This window comes from Sardina pilchardus, chromosome 4 (genome assembly GCF_963854185.1).
Source record: "Sardina pilchardus chromosome 4, fSarPil1.1, whole genome shotgun sequence".
In the NCBI taxonomy this organism is placed as follows: domain Eukaryota; kingdom Metazoa; phylum Chordata; class Actinopteri; order Clupeiformes; family Clupeidae; genus Sardina; species Sardina pilchardus.
In genome coordinates this window covers 24,173,904-24,187,146 of record NC_084997.1, presented here as the reverse complement: position 1 = coordinate 24,187,146, position 13,243 = coordinate 24,173,904, and the positions used below count along the sequence as shown (strand labels likewise).

At 44.8% G+C, this 13,243-nt stretch overlaps 1 protein-coding gene across 4 annotated transcripts in view; it reads left to right on the top strand.

Moving 5' to 3' along the window:
- The window catches only part of LOC134078655 (protein mono-ADP-ribosyltransferase PARP4-like), a 44,738-nt gene that overhangs the window by 29,925 nt on the left and 1,570 nt on the right, over positions 1–13,243 (top strand). For 3 of the 4 annotated variants that reach the window (XM_062534744.1, XM_062534741.1, XM_062534742.1), the window contains exons 13-34: positions 433–580; positions 954–1,096; positions 1,624–1,755; positions 1,994–2,080; positions 2,376–2,540; positions 2,737–2,774; positions 2,962–3,043; positions 3,639–3,776; positions 3,949–4,189; positions 4,918–4,988; positions 5,272–5,459; positions 5,708–5,807; positions 5,999–6,169; positions 6,389–6,469; positions 6,669–6,749; positions 6,918–7,013; positions 7,410–7,577; positions 7,774–7,845; positions 8,457–10,495; positions 10,756–10,843; positions 11,191–11,293; positions 11,485–11,623. In XM_062534744.1, the coding sequence (XP_062390728.1) occupies positions 433–580; positions 954–1,096; positions 1,624–1,755; positions 1,994–2,080; positions 2,376–2,540; positions 2,737–2,774; positions 2,962–3,043; positions 3,639–3,776; positions 3,949–4,189; positions 4,918–4,988; positions 5,272–5,459; positions 5,708–5,807; positions 5,999–6,169; positions 6,389–6,469; positions 6,669–6,749; positions 6,918–7,013; positions 7,410–7,577; positions 7,774–7,845; positions 8,457–10,495; positions 10,756–10,843; positions 11,191–11,293; positions 11,485–11,623 (4,571 nt within the window). The remainder of the gene's footprint in view (positions 1–432; positions 581–953; positions 1,097–1,623; positions 1,756–1,993; positions 2,081–2,375; positions 2,541–2,736; positions 2,775–2,961; positions 3,044–3,638; positions 3,777–3,948; positions 4,190–4,917; positions 4,989–5,271; positions 5,460–5,707; positions 5,808–5,998; positions 6,170–6,388; positions 6,470–6,668; positions 6,750–6,917; positions 7,014–7,409; positions 7,578–7,773; positions 7,846–8,456; positions 10,496–10,755; positions 10,844–11,190; positions 11,294–11,484; positions 11,624–13,243) is intronic. The other variant, XM_062534743.1, reaches the window with a different exon arrangement.

Genomic DNA, 13,243 nt, shown 5'->3' with positions numbered 1-13,243 from the left:
ACCACAACTCGCACAAAAGTTAGAGTAGCTGTGTCTCGATGTTGCATGGCAACCATTCATATGGAGGAAATATATTTCTTGGCGGAAGAATGATTATCTACTGTATGAATACATTGTTACATTTTTCATTGATGTGCCTTTGCTCCGCTTCGCGTCGTGCCTAACAACGCCACTTAGCTGGTCTAAAATCAGTGTAAACTAAGGCTTCTTGGGGATTATTGCTTCACAGAGGTAATATACGGAGCAGTTTGGTTTTTTGCATTGTTTACTGAGCATGCAATGTACTTACTAAAACGTTAATTTTGTAGCAACAGTTTACAATACGTTTCATGACCATGTGTCTTGCTGTAATTGTTCTCATCATAATGTGGTTGTCATGGTAAGATATTTGTCACTCCCAGGCTGTTGATGGCTCCTGTGTGTTCCCTGCAGGACGATGAGTATGTGGTGTTCAGTCCTGACCAGGTCAGGCTGAAGTACGTGGTCCAGTACACGCTGCCAGACGACCAGCTTAAGGACTTCCAGCCGTCTGTTGACACGTCGATGGAAAACATCCCTCCAGCAGCAACCTCTGACACATGTGGGTATCCAATGGTGGCCTTTCTTGCCTCCTCACCCAACATAGCCTGAGAGTTTACATACTATAGAAAATAAACTAGATTTATAAGAAATGTACTTGTAAATAAACAATGCTGTGTATTCAATTAATTGATGAGAATGTCGTTATTGTATTTAGTTTATATAGCTTATATTTGATGCCGTGTTGCTTAGAGTCACTCAGTAATGTTTTAAATTGCTCTTGCATTGTACTTAATTGTGCATATGTTGTACAGTATTTATAACAACTGTGTCATTATTACATTGTAGTAATAGCTTAGTAGTAACATATCTAAGATAAAGTGCCCTGTAAAATATTACAACCTGTGAGGTACACTCTACATGTGTATGTTTAGTGGCCAGTGAGGATGATGGGGGGTTTGAGGACATTAAGAACCCTCTAGACAGCGTGACTGCTGGTCTCCTGGACAGCGCGGGACAGACGCTCCCCCTGCAGGCCGTCCATGTGAAGTGCAAGCTGGTGGACCTGCTGTCTCAGGTATAGGGCTCATAGGCCACACAGATCTATGGTGCGAGCGTTTGCGAAAAATCACAAAACAGTCTGAGGAGGTAGTGCTCCGCGAGCATACAGTGGAACTGGACATGAGTTTGATGAAGGCAACAATGCAGTTACCGTTAGAATGGAATGTTAGCACTAAATCATTCAAATTGAACTGTTCAAAGATAACATGTTCACCACGAACGTTTGCCACTGATATCCAAACTTGAACGCACCTCTAGATATGGGGATTTGAGTCAAAGACAAAGTTTGTTCGTTGGGTGTGTTTTGTCTCCTATAGGCACGTACTGTATGTTGTGTACATTTTCCTCAGACTACTCTCAACTTCTATAATAAAATATACCATACCATAGCACATTTAGATGTGGTTTAGATGCAGATGCATCTCTTTTCATCTGTGGCCTTCAGACATCATGACAACAAACACTGAGATTACTTTTTCATTCTCTGCTGACTGCCATTCTCCTATTTCACTGCTTATGTTGTTTTCCATCTCTCCACCCCAGGTCATCATCTTCCAGACGTACTCCAACCCGAACCCGGCTCCCATCGAGGCCAAGTATGTTTTCCCCCTGGAGGAGTCTGCTGCTGTGTGTGGTTTTGAGGCCTTCATCAATGGGAAGCACGTGATTGGACGGGTACAGAACCTCCCTGCACTATCTGTCCCCTTCCATTGGGGCGCTATTCCTCATTCAACTATCTCCATTTTTCTGCCTGTTCTGACGCATTTGTTCTTCATGCTGTCCTGGTGGTGTGTCTACTCCTCTGTCTGTTCTGATGTATGTTCTTCATGGTGTTCATGAAGAACAACATGGCCATGGTGTGTCCAGTCCTCCGGTTGACTGTAGTTGTGTTCTGCTGCTGTGTGTTCCTCAGGTGAAGGAGAAGGAGCAGGCCCATAAGGAGTACAAGCAGGCCATAGCGAAGGGCCACGGGGCTTACCTCATGGACCAGGAGGCTCCTGTACGTCAACACACACATTACAAAACTCTACTATTCACCAAACGATAACATACAGTTTGGGAAATACATCTTAGACCAATCAATAAATTATCCAACCTTGTACAAAGACCGTTTCTTTACAATCACTGAGTTATACCAGCATAGTGGTATCGACATTAGGTTCTTCGCCAATAGGGTAGCTTGGTAGCTGCCTCACCATTCTCTTTTTAATTTTGTTCCTACCATCTAGAGTCATTCGATGTCTGTTCATGTAATCTGCCATTTTTGATGATGTCATATTTGTGCGCCCCATCAGGATGTGTTCACCATCAGTGTGGGGAATCTTCCTCCTGGTGCCACCGTTCTCATCAAGGTCACCTTCATCTCTGAGCTGCTGGTGAAGGACGATTCCATCTTCTTCCAGTTGCCCGGCAGTGTGGCGCCATGGCAACAGAGTGCTGCACTCAATGAGAAGACACAGGTTGGAGGACTCTAGATCTAGCTTGATTGACAGTTGTGTGTTTTGCACCTTTTAAATAAATGTAAAAGGAGACATCTGCATTGCACCGGCATTCCTCTTCTCTTGATTGACAGTTGTCAGTCAGTGTTTGATCTATTCAGTGTGAAATGTTGTGTTTTATTAGTTTTTGTTAAATTACTCTGTGTGTGGTTTGCAGGGTACTGTGGAGAAGGTGTGTGTGAGTGAACTCAAGGGGTAAGAGTCTTCACCTAGTTCAGATGTGCTCTACTCATTCAACTCTACGAGTTGTTTTATTGATAATCTGATTGGTCATTACACAGTAATAATGATATTAATGTGCTCCTACAGTATGTTACTGAGTGATATGATGATGTATCACTGATGACTTGAATTACATCTCTTTTTCTTTGGTTCATCACAGGGACTTCTCCCTCAGTCTGTCCATTGAGATGCCTTATGAGATCACCAGTCTGCGCTGTAATACACACCGTATTCAGACCAAGGTATGTACCAGTATGCTCTTCATCAGTAATCAGTACAGTGAGTAATATCTGGCCCACTCTTGTCTAGCAGGAAAAGAGAAGATCATTGTTACTCATGTGCTGGCTGCGTAAATGCTTAAGGTTTATCGTTTGAATTAGTCCTGTTTGAAACTGTTGACTGAGTCTGCAGAGTTTTGTCTTATCGTGTTTTCTTCTTTGTGTTTTTTTCTTTTTTATTTATGTTTTCTCGACCAATTGTTGAATCGACCGAGTTGTTGTATTCACTAACAAAGATATTCTTTTGACTGTTTAACGTGTTATGTTGACTGGCAGACATGTTTTGAAGCTGTTTTATTGATGAATAAAAAAAAATGAAAAGGGAACGCTTTTCTTGTTTCATCAAGTGGGCTCTCAAATAATCAAAGGGGAAAAAAGCAGAAGAACTGAGGCGGCCTTATGTATGAAAATATAAACCCTTTATTAAACTCTGATTTAATGGGTACACATTTCAACTAAAAATCTCTATCAGGGTGTGATATACAGTATGTTGATATTTTAAGTGTTATTTTGACTGCTGAAGGTGTTGAGTTGACCTGTGTTCTCTCCCGTTCCTTAGAGGACGGACTGTAAGGCGGTGGTTTGTACGTTGCCTGGGGAGACGCTGGGTTCTGACGGGTTCGAACTCTACATCACTCTGTCTGAGATGCACATGCCCCGCATGTGGGTGGAGAACCACCCTGACAAGGACAGCCAGGTCAGATTTTTCTCTCACACACACACCTCTCTCTCTCTCACACACACACACACACACACACACACACACACACACACACACACACACACACACACACACACACACACACACACACACTCAAAAGCCTGCATACCGCATACTTCACCCATCCAGACCGCTCTTCTCTCCTCAGGCCTGTATGCTGGTGTTCTACCCCGACTTCGGGGCCCTCCGTGGGGCCGAAGAGGAGCTCAGCCCTGGTCCTGCTGGTCCTGCTGGTCCTGGTGGGGGTGGGGTGCAGGAGGTGCTGCTCCTGCTGGACTCCTCTGAGTCCATGCGGGGGGAGACCCTGCTGAACGCACGGCACATCGCCCTGCACCTGCTCAGCAAACTGGACAAGAAACTCAAGATCAACATTGTGCTGTTTGGGACAGGTGGGACACTGGTTATGTTGATGGTGGCAAGCCACAGAAGTGCAGAAGTGGAAGACTTTAAACGTGACTCATTTGCATATTTGTTTTAATTTCTTTTAACAAATATCTTAGTCACGTTGAATAGTCAGTACAGTCTATGAGCCACAAGGGGTCAAGACTACTATTTATGTGGTTCTGTACCCATTCAGAATACATTCCAGATGATGCATTACACCATATTCAGTTTGAATCGTAATCTCATGTGTGACAAAGTGTTGTCACTACAGTTGAGCATGTGCTCTGACTGCTTTTTGGTGTTGTGGTCAAGTTGCAGGTTTAGTATCCCAGAGACCTGGGTTTGATGCCGGATGGGGTTACTGCTCTCTCTTCCTTCACTGCATCATCTATGTGTCTTAGAAGGAGAGATCCCAGACAGTGATCTAGAAAAGCACTCAGAAAGCGCAAAACTCCGCCAAACGAAAACATAACCACCTCCTGGATCCAGACAGTGAGACGGATCACTCCCAAAATGTAATTGTTTATTTCTTGGGGTCATTTCAGACCTACTCTGAAAATTGCATCGAAATCCATCCATAACTTGTTGAGTTATCTTGCGAACAAACAAGCAAAAAGACAGACAGACAGACAGACAAACAAACAAACCCTGGTGAAAACATAACCTCTTTGGTGGAGGTAAAAAAGAAATCTAACATTTCTAACAACATATTTTCTTTTCTTTTTTTAAATAGATCATAAGGATGCCTTCACGTTCTCCAAAGTTCTAGGGGATGCATATGAACCAGCTAAGGACTTCATCAAGGTGAGCACTGACATGGTGAATGAGTGAATGAGGTATTCAGGTATACAGAATATGTGCAATATGCATTATAATATAACATGTAATATGCAAAACACATTAGGGTGCACCATATCCTCAACACAGATACTTAACAATAATTAACAAAGGTAAACAATAATTAACAAAGGTTTGTGAGCGTAATCAACAAATGGACGCCTTTGTACGCACTTTATTAATTGGGGGGCCTATTCCTCTATTGTTTTGGTGAATCAGTTTGTTTTTTTTCTGCTGCTCTCATTATTAGACCTCCCCACCAGTGGGGGGCAGCACTGAGCTGTGGCGGCCCCTGCGCAGCCTGAGTCTGCTGCCTCCATCCCGGGGCAGCAGGAGCCTGGTGCTGCTATCTGATGGTCACGTGCAAAACCCCACTCTCACCCTGCAGCTGGTCCGCAGCAACGCTGCACATACGCGCCTCTTCACCTGTGGCCTCAGGTGAGCTCTCTAGTACCTGACTTGAAAGTCTTCAGTAAACATGGTTTGAAACAGGTTGTCTTCAATGAACATGTGGAGTATGTGGGGGTGGGCGTGTTGTGTGCTGTATAGTGTGTGTGTGTGTGTAGGTGTGTGTGTGTGTGTGTGTTATTGTCCACCTGTTGTGTGTGTGTGTGTGTGTGTGTGTGTATGTGTGTGTGTGTGTGTGTGCTAATGTCTACCTGTTGTTTGTGTGTGTTTTTCCACAGTAAGACGGCCAACAGACACATGCTTCGAGCTCTTGCCCAGGCAGGGGGTGGAGCCTATGAGTTCTTTGACACAAAGACCCGTCACACGTGGTCAGAGAAGGTAGTTTGTCTCTGCAGTTACGAACAGAAATTCAATCTCCTATAAACATTCATAGTGAAGGAACAGGGATACAGACCTAAACAGAAGCTAAATGTGACTTGAAAAAAATGTATTTGAGAGACAGGTGTGTCTGATGACAGATGTGTCTAATGTCAGATGTGCCACTGAAGTATTGTTGTGTCACCTGACAGGTGGCGTCGCAGGTGAGGCGCTTGGTGTCTCCAGGCTGCAACTCGGTGGCCGTGAAGTGGCAGCTGTTCAACCCAACAGCGCCCCCTCCTGTTCAGGCCCCTGCACAGGTCCACGCCCTCTTCAGCAACTGCCACACCTTGGTCTATGGCTTCGTACCCCACTGCACACAGGTAACGTACAAGAGCATAAGATCGTGTCACTATTTGTTTATATGTGTCCATTTGTGTTTATTTTTAGATTCTACCAAAGTGACCTCTCAAATGAAAACTCTGTATTGGATCTGCCCGTCTATATGAAATGACTAAATTTGATGAATGCTCAGCAGAAATGTTTTGATTTTGAAATGTTGATGCCTGGGGCCATGAATGCATACTGTATGTCCACTGTAGGCCACTCTCTATGGGGACCTGTGTGGGCAGGAGATTAAGACCATGGTGTCCACCACAGAACTGCAGAAGACTAAGGGCACGGTATGAACACCTACAACTCACCAACACAACACACTACAGAACCCTGTCCACGTGGATCTCTCCAGTCTGTTACTGTACATATGTTTATATTTACCCCCTCTCTCTCTGTGTGTGTGTGTGTGTGTGTGTGTGTGTGTGTGTGTTTGTGTGTGTATGTGTTGTTTGTGAATGTGTGTGCATATGTGTATGTGGTCATTAGTTTCTTCACAAGCTCACAGCGCGAGCAGTCATTAGAGATTATGAGGATGGTGTTCTTCACATGGATGAAGCTGAACATGAGGTACGTGTGTGTGTCTCTGTGCCTGTGTGTGTGTCTGTGTTGTGTGTGTGTGTGTGTGTGTGTGTGTGTGTGTGTGTGTGTGTGTTTGGTGTGCATGTGGTCGTTGCGTTGTGTTGTGTTGAGCTCTTCAGCTCCCCTGATAGCTGGTCTGTGTTCTAACTCTCAAAGGGGAAGAAAGCGCAGATGAAGTCCTTCATCGTGGAGCTCAGCAAAGAGTTCTCCGTCCTCTCCCAGTTCACCAGCTTTGTGGCCATCGAGGAGAGGGTACGTTCACTCCTGACCTCACAGAGAAAGGTCACGGGGTCTCAACTGCAACAATAAATGTAGTTTGAATTAAATGCATTAAGTGTGTGTAGTCTTAGATATGTGTTTTATTAAATGTATAAAATGTATAAAAAACATTAAATGAATCCCTATATATGATCGCTACACTAACGGCGGTCACAATGATATAGTGGAACCAGAATCATATTTCGATAATGTGCTATTTTTTCATTTTTCTCTCATATCAATGGCAACAGTGAATATAGTTTGGATGTAATGCATGTAAGTCTATGTGGTCTAATAAAGTATGTGTTATTAAATCATGTACTGTAGGCATGTTTCAGAAGTGTGAGCTCCAAGTGAAGTCTTTTGCTTCCCTCCCTCATCCTCCACCAGGATGCACAGAAGCCGGAGGAGGGCTTCACAGACATCCCCAAGCTGATTGCAGAGGAGGAGGTGGACCTGCTGCCCTACATGGGCTGGGAAGATGAAGAGGAGGCACTAAATGAGGAAGAGGATGAGGAAGAGTCTGATGATGATTACGTTTCTTGTGTCGAGCTTGCGGTAGGTGTAGTGGGAGTGAATGGACAGAAATGTGTTCTAAGCTGCTGAACACATGAAGGTCAAGGAGAGGATAAAGCTCTGTGTTAGATTTCAAATGATATTAAAATCGCTGTGCTCAGTAAAGGCACACAGGGGTGAACTTTGTGAACAAAGAAATGTTAAAAAAAAGAAGAAAAACTCCTTTCATGTTTTTCAGAGCATGGATGTATCTATGGGTGCGCAGACGCTTGATCTTATGGAGTTCGAGACACTTGATCTTGATTTGATGGTAGGTATGGTAGTGAAAACTCAAAGTTGCTGAACACATACAGATCTGAACAGAGGATAAGACTGTTTGTTAGTGGGTGTCATCATAGCGCTGTATTTTTGCTGTATTACTGACATACAATGAGGACATACTGTATCTTGGGAAAATTGTTTGTGGAATTAGAGAAAATAGACTAGCAAGGATTTGATTTGTTTCACGTGAAAATGTTCATAAATTTAAAGCAAAGCCACAAAGGATTAAGTAGGCGTGCACTTCAGTTTGGCAGTTCCTCAGGGGACAGGCAGTAAGTGTTTAATAGTTTAATGACTATTGTGTCCAGTATTATTGGTTACGAGGATCAAATCTGTAGAGTATTAAAGGGTGTCTAGCTCAGCACAAAGCTCATATTATATACAGTATAACTTTCAATTCAAATCTATTCAGTCAATTTTCAGACTATTTGCAGTCTGAAGTCAGACTGTATCAGTGTGTTTAGCATGCAGGGATTGGTGCTGTAAACTGTTGCACAAATGATCTGCTGCCCATTTTCTGTATGATTTCTCAGCTCAATGAGTAGTCAGCATACAAAACAATCCTTCTAGAACTTTAAATCTGCTTTCTTCTTTTTCCAGGATGAAGCAGAGAGTTGCCCCCGCCCTCGTCTTCCTGTCTTACTTGGTCTCACGCCTTTAAGAGCTGGAACCACACCCTCCGCTCGTGCCCCTTCCCCTATCATACCCTATCTTAAAACTAAATTTATCTGTGTCTGTCCCAGCCCTGCCCTTGGGCTTCCTCTAACCTTTGACCCTGCGGTTGGGTCTTCTCCAACCTTTGTTCCTACCGTTGGGTCTTCTCCACCCTCTGTCCCTGCCCGTGGGTCTTCTTCTCCCATCCATAAAGTAAAAAAGAAAATGAAAGCGTTTGGAGACTGTGTCACACAGGGCGACATTGCACAGGCCCCAGTCTCCCCTGTCAAAACAAGAGCCAGTGCGTATTCCTCCGGTTATATTCCTACCAAACTCATCGCTGTGTCAGCTCCAGACCGCTCCCCTGCTCCCTGTCCTCCTCTCCTTCCTTCTGTTGTCCACGGCGCTGCTCAGTCTGCCCCACCTGTCTCTGCAGAACGTGCTAGTGTTATTGCCCATGTCTCTACCGGTCTTGACACTCCCATTGGCTTCGCTCCTGTCGATGAGGCTCAAGCTTTCATGACCCTAGGAGCTCCTGCCCCTAGGCCTTCTCCTGCCCCAGCCCCAGCCCCAGCCCCCGACTCTCCTTCCCCTCAGACTCGTGCTACTGAACTCTTGTCAGTTTTAGACGGCCCCACTGCTCCTGACTATGCGCCTTCTGGCCACACTATGAGCCGAGCCCCCGTCTATCCCCCTGTCTATTCCGCTGCACGGAGCCCATTTTGTGCTGGTCCTAAATACAGGCCTTCTCCTGGCGGCGCTGCTTCCCCCAGTTATTCCCCCACTGCTTCTGCCTATTATAGCCGTCGTCTTGGCTTTGCCGATAGCGCTTCTTTCCACGGTTATTCCCCAACTCCTCCTTCCTTTATCCCTCCCGGCTCTCCTTCCCTCGCTTATTCCCCCACTGCTCCTTCCTTCATCCCTCCCGGCTCTCCTTCCCTCGCTTATTCCCCCACTGCTCCTTCCTATAGCCCTTCTTCTGCCTATAGCTCTATAGATTCCCCCTCTTATTCCCCCACTGCTCCTTCCTATAGCCCTTCTTCTGCCTATAGCTCTATAGCTTCCCCCTCTTATTCCCCCACTGCTCCTTCCTATAGCCCTTCTTCTGCCTATAGCTCTATAGCTTCCCCCTCTTATTCCCCCACTGCTCCTTCCTATAGCCCTTCTTCTGCCTATAGCTCTATAGCTTCCCCCTCTTATTCCCCCACTGCTCCTTCCTATAGCCCTTCTTCTGCCTATAGCTCTATAGCTTCCCCCTCTTATTCCCCCACTGCTCCCTGTCCTTCGCTCATTCCTCCTGCTGTCTTTGAGGGTGGTCGCCTTGCTCGACCTATCAGTAAAGACTTCTCTATGGCTCAGGGACTCAGTGGTCCACCCCCAGGCTTGACTTCCCTCCCTGTACTCTGTGCCACTGTTTCTACCGCCGTCTCTGAAGAACGGCAGACACACAGAACAGAGTCTGAGAGTGCCAGAGAGAAGCTCCGAGAAATGCTGAGTCAGAGGCTAGAAGGTGCTGCTAGGGAATCCGAGGTTCAAGCTCATCACTTACAACACGTGGTTAGGCGGGGGCGCCCTGCCAGTGTGCCATTACAACTTGGCGCCTCCCTTAGCCTTGGCCCACAGCGTATTGATACATCACAGCCCCGTGAAATTGCCAGAAACATTGCTGTCTCCTCACATACGAATATGACAAATGCTCCACCTCAGCATATGCATAGTGCTGCTCTGTCGCGGATGTGCTCTGCCGGTATGTCATCACAACTCTTGGAAAAGTCAGAGGCTAAAATGATAAAAGGTGCTGCTCTGTCCGAGACCGAAGTTCAATGTCAACGCCGTGAAATTGACATTGACATTGACATTGGTCCACTTCAGCAAATGCAGTGCTCTGATAGTGCTGCGCTGGAGAGCCCCCTCAGAGGAACCACAGATCAGATCAGAGAAACGATACTCCGCAGACGTACGAAAGGGAGAAAGGTTGAGCCCAGGTAGAGTGAGCGAAACAGATCGTCATCAAATCTTTTCTTTCATTTCCCAAGTTTTTGCCTGTGCATGTTCAAAAAAATGTTACATGCACATTTTTAAAGTAATGACACAGAGATGTTGGATAGAAGCTAAGTCCACAAGGAGAGGATTGTTTGGAATGTTTTTATGAGGCTGTGTTGTCATGGTTTGGTTCTAAGAACACATGTTCTGTGGGCATTCTTGGGAGTCTACTGTGTAACTGATGATGAGTTCTCCTTTACAGGATGGGGATGCCAAATAGATCACGTTCACATATAGAGTTCTTCAAACCCAGTGCATCATGGGAACAGCTGGCATGTCTTCAGAACCCGGTAGGATTCCTCCTCTTAAGACTTCTTCCACTTGTTACACAACAGACAATGGCCCTCATTTATCAACCGAGCGTAGAAACCAGCTTACATCTGAGCGCAGAAATCATCTTATGACGGGGCTCATGTGTGATTCATGAAACTTTCGCGTCACTCCAATTCCAGCGTAAGAGTAAACGTGTGTCGATAAATGTGGCGTACGCCTGTCGTAAGCCTGTTTTTGGTCATACGCACGTTTCATATATGAGGGCTAGTATACCTATCACACAATATGAATTGGCCACTGCTTTACATTTCTATCATCTTCAATTTCATGAATGTTACGTTTGGTGTGCTTGTTTTCTCAACAGGAGGGATACTGGGAATGCACTGCTGACATGGGATTGCTCCTGGGTGTGGACCTGAACTTCTTTGCTAATGTTTTCCTGAAAGAAAAGGGCATCTCATCTTTGGGTGAGAAACGATTTCGGTCATATACACTTACCTACACTACACATTAAAGTTCCAGTCACGTTTAGTTTACGCCAAAAAATGTTGACTGATGCTATAATAGCAACCTACCGATATGTTTATTTTCCTACTCTTTAAATGTGTGTGTGTGTGTGCGCATATGTGTGTGTGTGTGTGTGTGTGTTGTCTATCAGGCCCCAAGGCCCAGGCTGCCATCCTGAGGCTGGTGTCCACCCTGCTGGTCCTGCAGCTGGTGCGCGTCAGGAAGCTGGTCCAGGGAGAGGAGCTGGAGTCTCTGTTCCGCCTCAGAGACCCTCCTGAAGACGAAGACAGGTGTGTGTGTGTGTGTGTGTGTGTGTATGTGTGTGTGTGTGTACTGTATGTGTACTGTGTGTATGTGTGTGTGTGTGTGTGTGTGTGTGTGTGTGTGTGTGTGCATGTGTGTGTGTGTGTGTGTGTAAGAAAGAAAGAAAGAGCTATTATAGCAGAAATAGTGAGTGAGAGAGACTAAATTAAGATTTTAACGAGATACAGAGAACGGAGAATGAAATAAAGAGAGCAAGAATGAAACAAATTAAATATAAAATAAAAACTCTTACTGTATACAGTGAAGGTTCCATCACAGGTGTTCGGCCCACTACCCAGGTGAAGGGGACAGGTGTAGGAACCCCTCGCTATTCAGCCCATTCAGCCGTTGTGTTTCCGCTGCTTGCAGAACCTACTGTACTGTACAGTACCTGTCCATTCCATATGCAGCTTTTTTTGCTGCACAATTGCAGATTTGGATTGCACTAATTAGATTTGCTAAAATGCCATAGTAGCTGCAGCAAAAACTGTTCCCACACTGATACACTTTTGCTGAATCCTTTATTTTAATTTTGCTTTGCACGTGCAGTCACCGTAACCTGAACATTCTTACCTAAATTAGCCTCTCCACCTTGAAGTGCTGGTTTTAAGCATCAACATTTTTGCAACAGATACGTCTATTTTAGGGAAATACCCTCAAATGGAGTGAACTGAAGTCAAAAGACACCTAAAGCTATCTTTGCTTCGCTGTTCCAAATTCAATATTGCATCATGTAGGTTTTTATCTGTAATTGCTTAATTCATATATTGAAAAAAGCTTATTTTTAGTGGCCTTTTGTCCATTCAGTGTAGGCTAACTCAACTCAATAAGCTAATATCCTAACCTCTCTAATTAATTAAGCTGTAACCTCTGCCTTGCTGGCTTTAAAACAATTTGCTCATGCACACATTGCTTGCATGGTTGTATCTCGCACCACCGGAAGAGTTTTTCAGGGCCGCCCTGAAGTACCTGCCCAAGGTTGTTTCAACCCCATAGAAGTTCTCAAACATTGTCTTAACAGGGCCGTTCCAGTCATGGGAAACGGTGCACAAGCGGCCAAGTTCCTCTAACAGAACCCCAACTTATGTTTCCATGTCTGTTTGCCAAAACCAGAGGACACAAAGACAGCTTCTTCCCCCAAGCTGTCATTCTGTTGAACACTCAGGAATAGCAATCACCCTTACACCGAACAAAGTGAATCAACCTGTTCTGATCAGCTACCTCATATCATGTGCACTCCAATCTTACAGTTACAATATTGTTATTAATACATCATCTTTGCTTTGTACTGCCTTGCACTATATTTATATTTAATCTTAACTTCATACTGATACGGCACTATTCCCATTCTCTCTTCATTGTATATTGCATCCTGCGTCTTGCCTGTGCCTGTTGGGGTGTCCACGACCATGGTATACCTTGACAGGGACAACGTGGCCACCCATAGTATCTATTTATTTGTAAATATACATACTGTATTTATTCCTTTATTCTTATACTTATCACTTATCACTTACTGCCCTCATTCTTTTTTACTGTTTTGTTATGTTATGTTATTGTTGAGTGTTGTATTTGAGTGCAAAGATTAACCGGAGTCAAATTCCTTG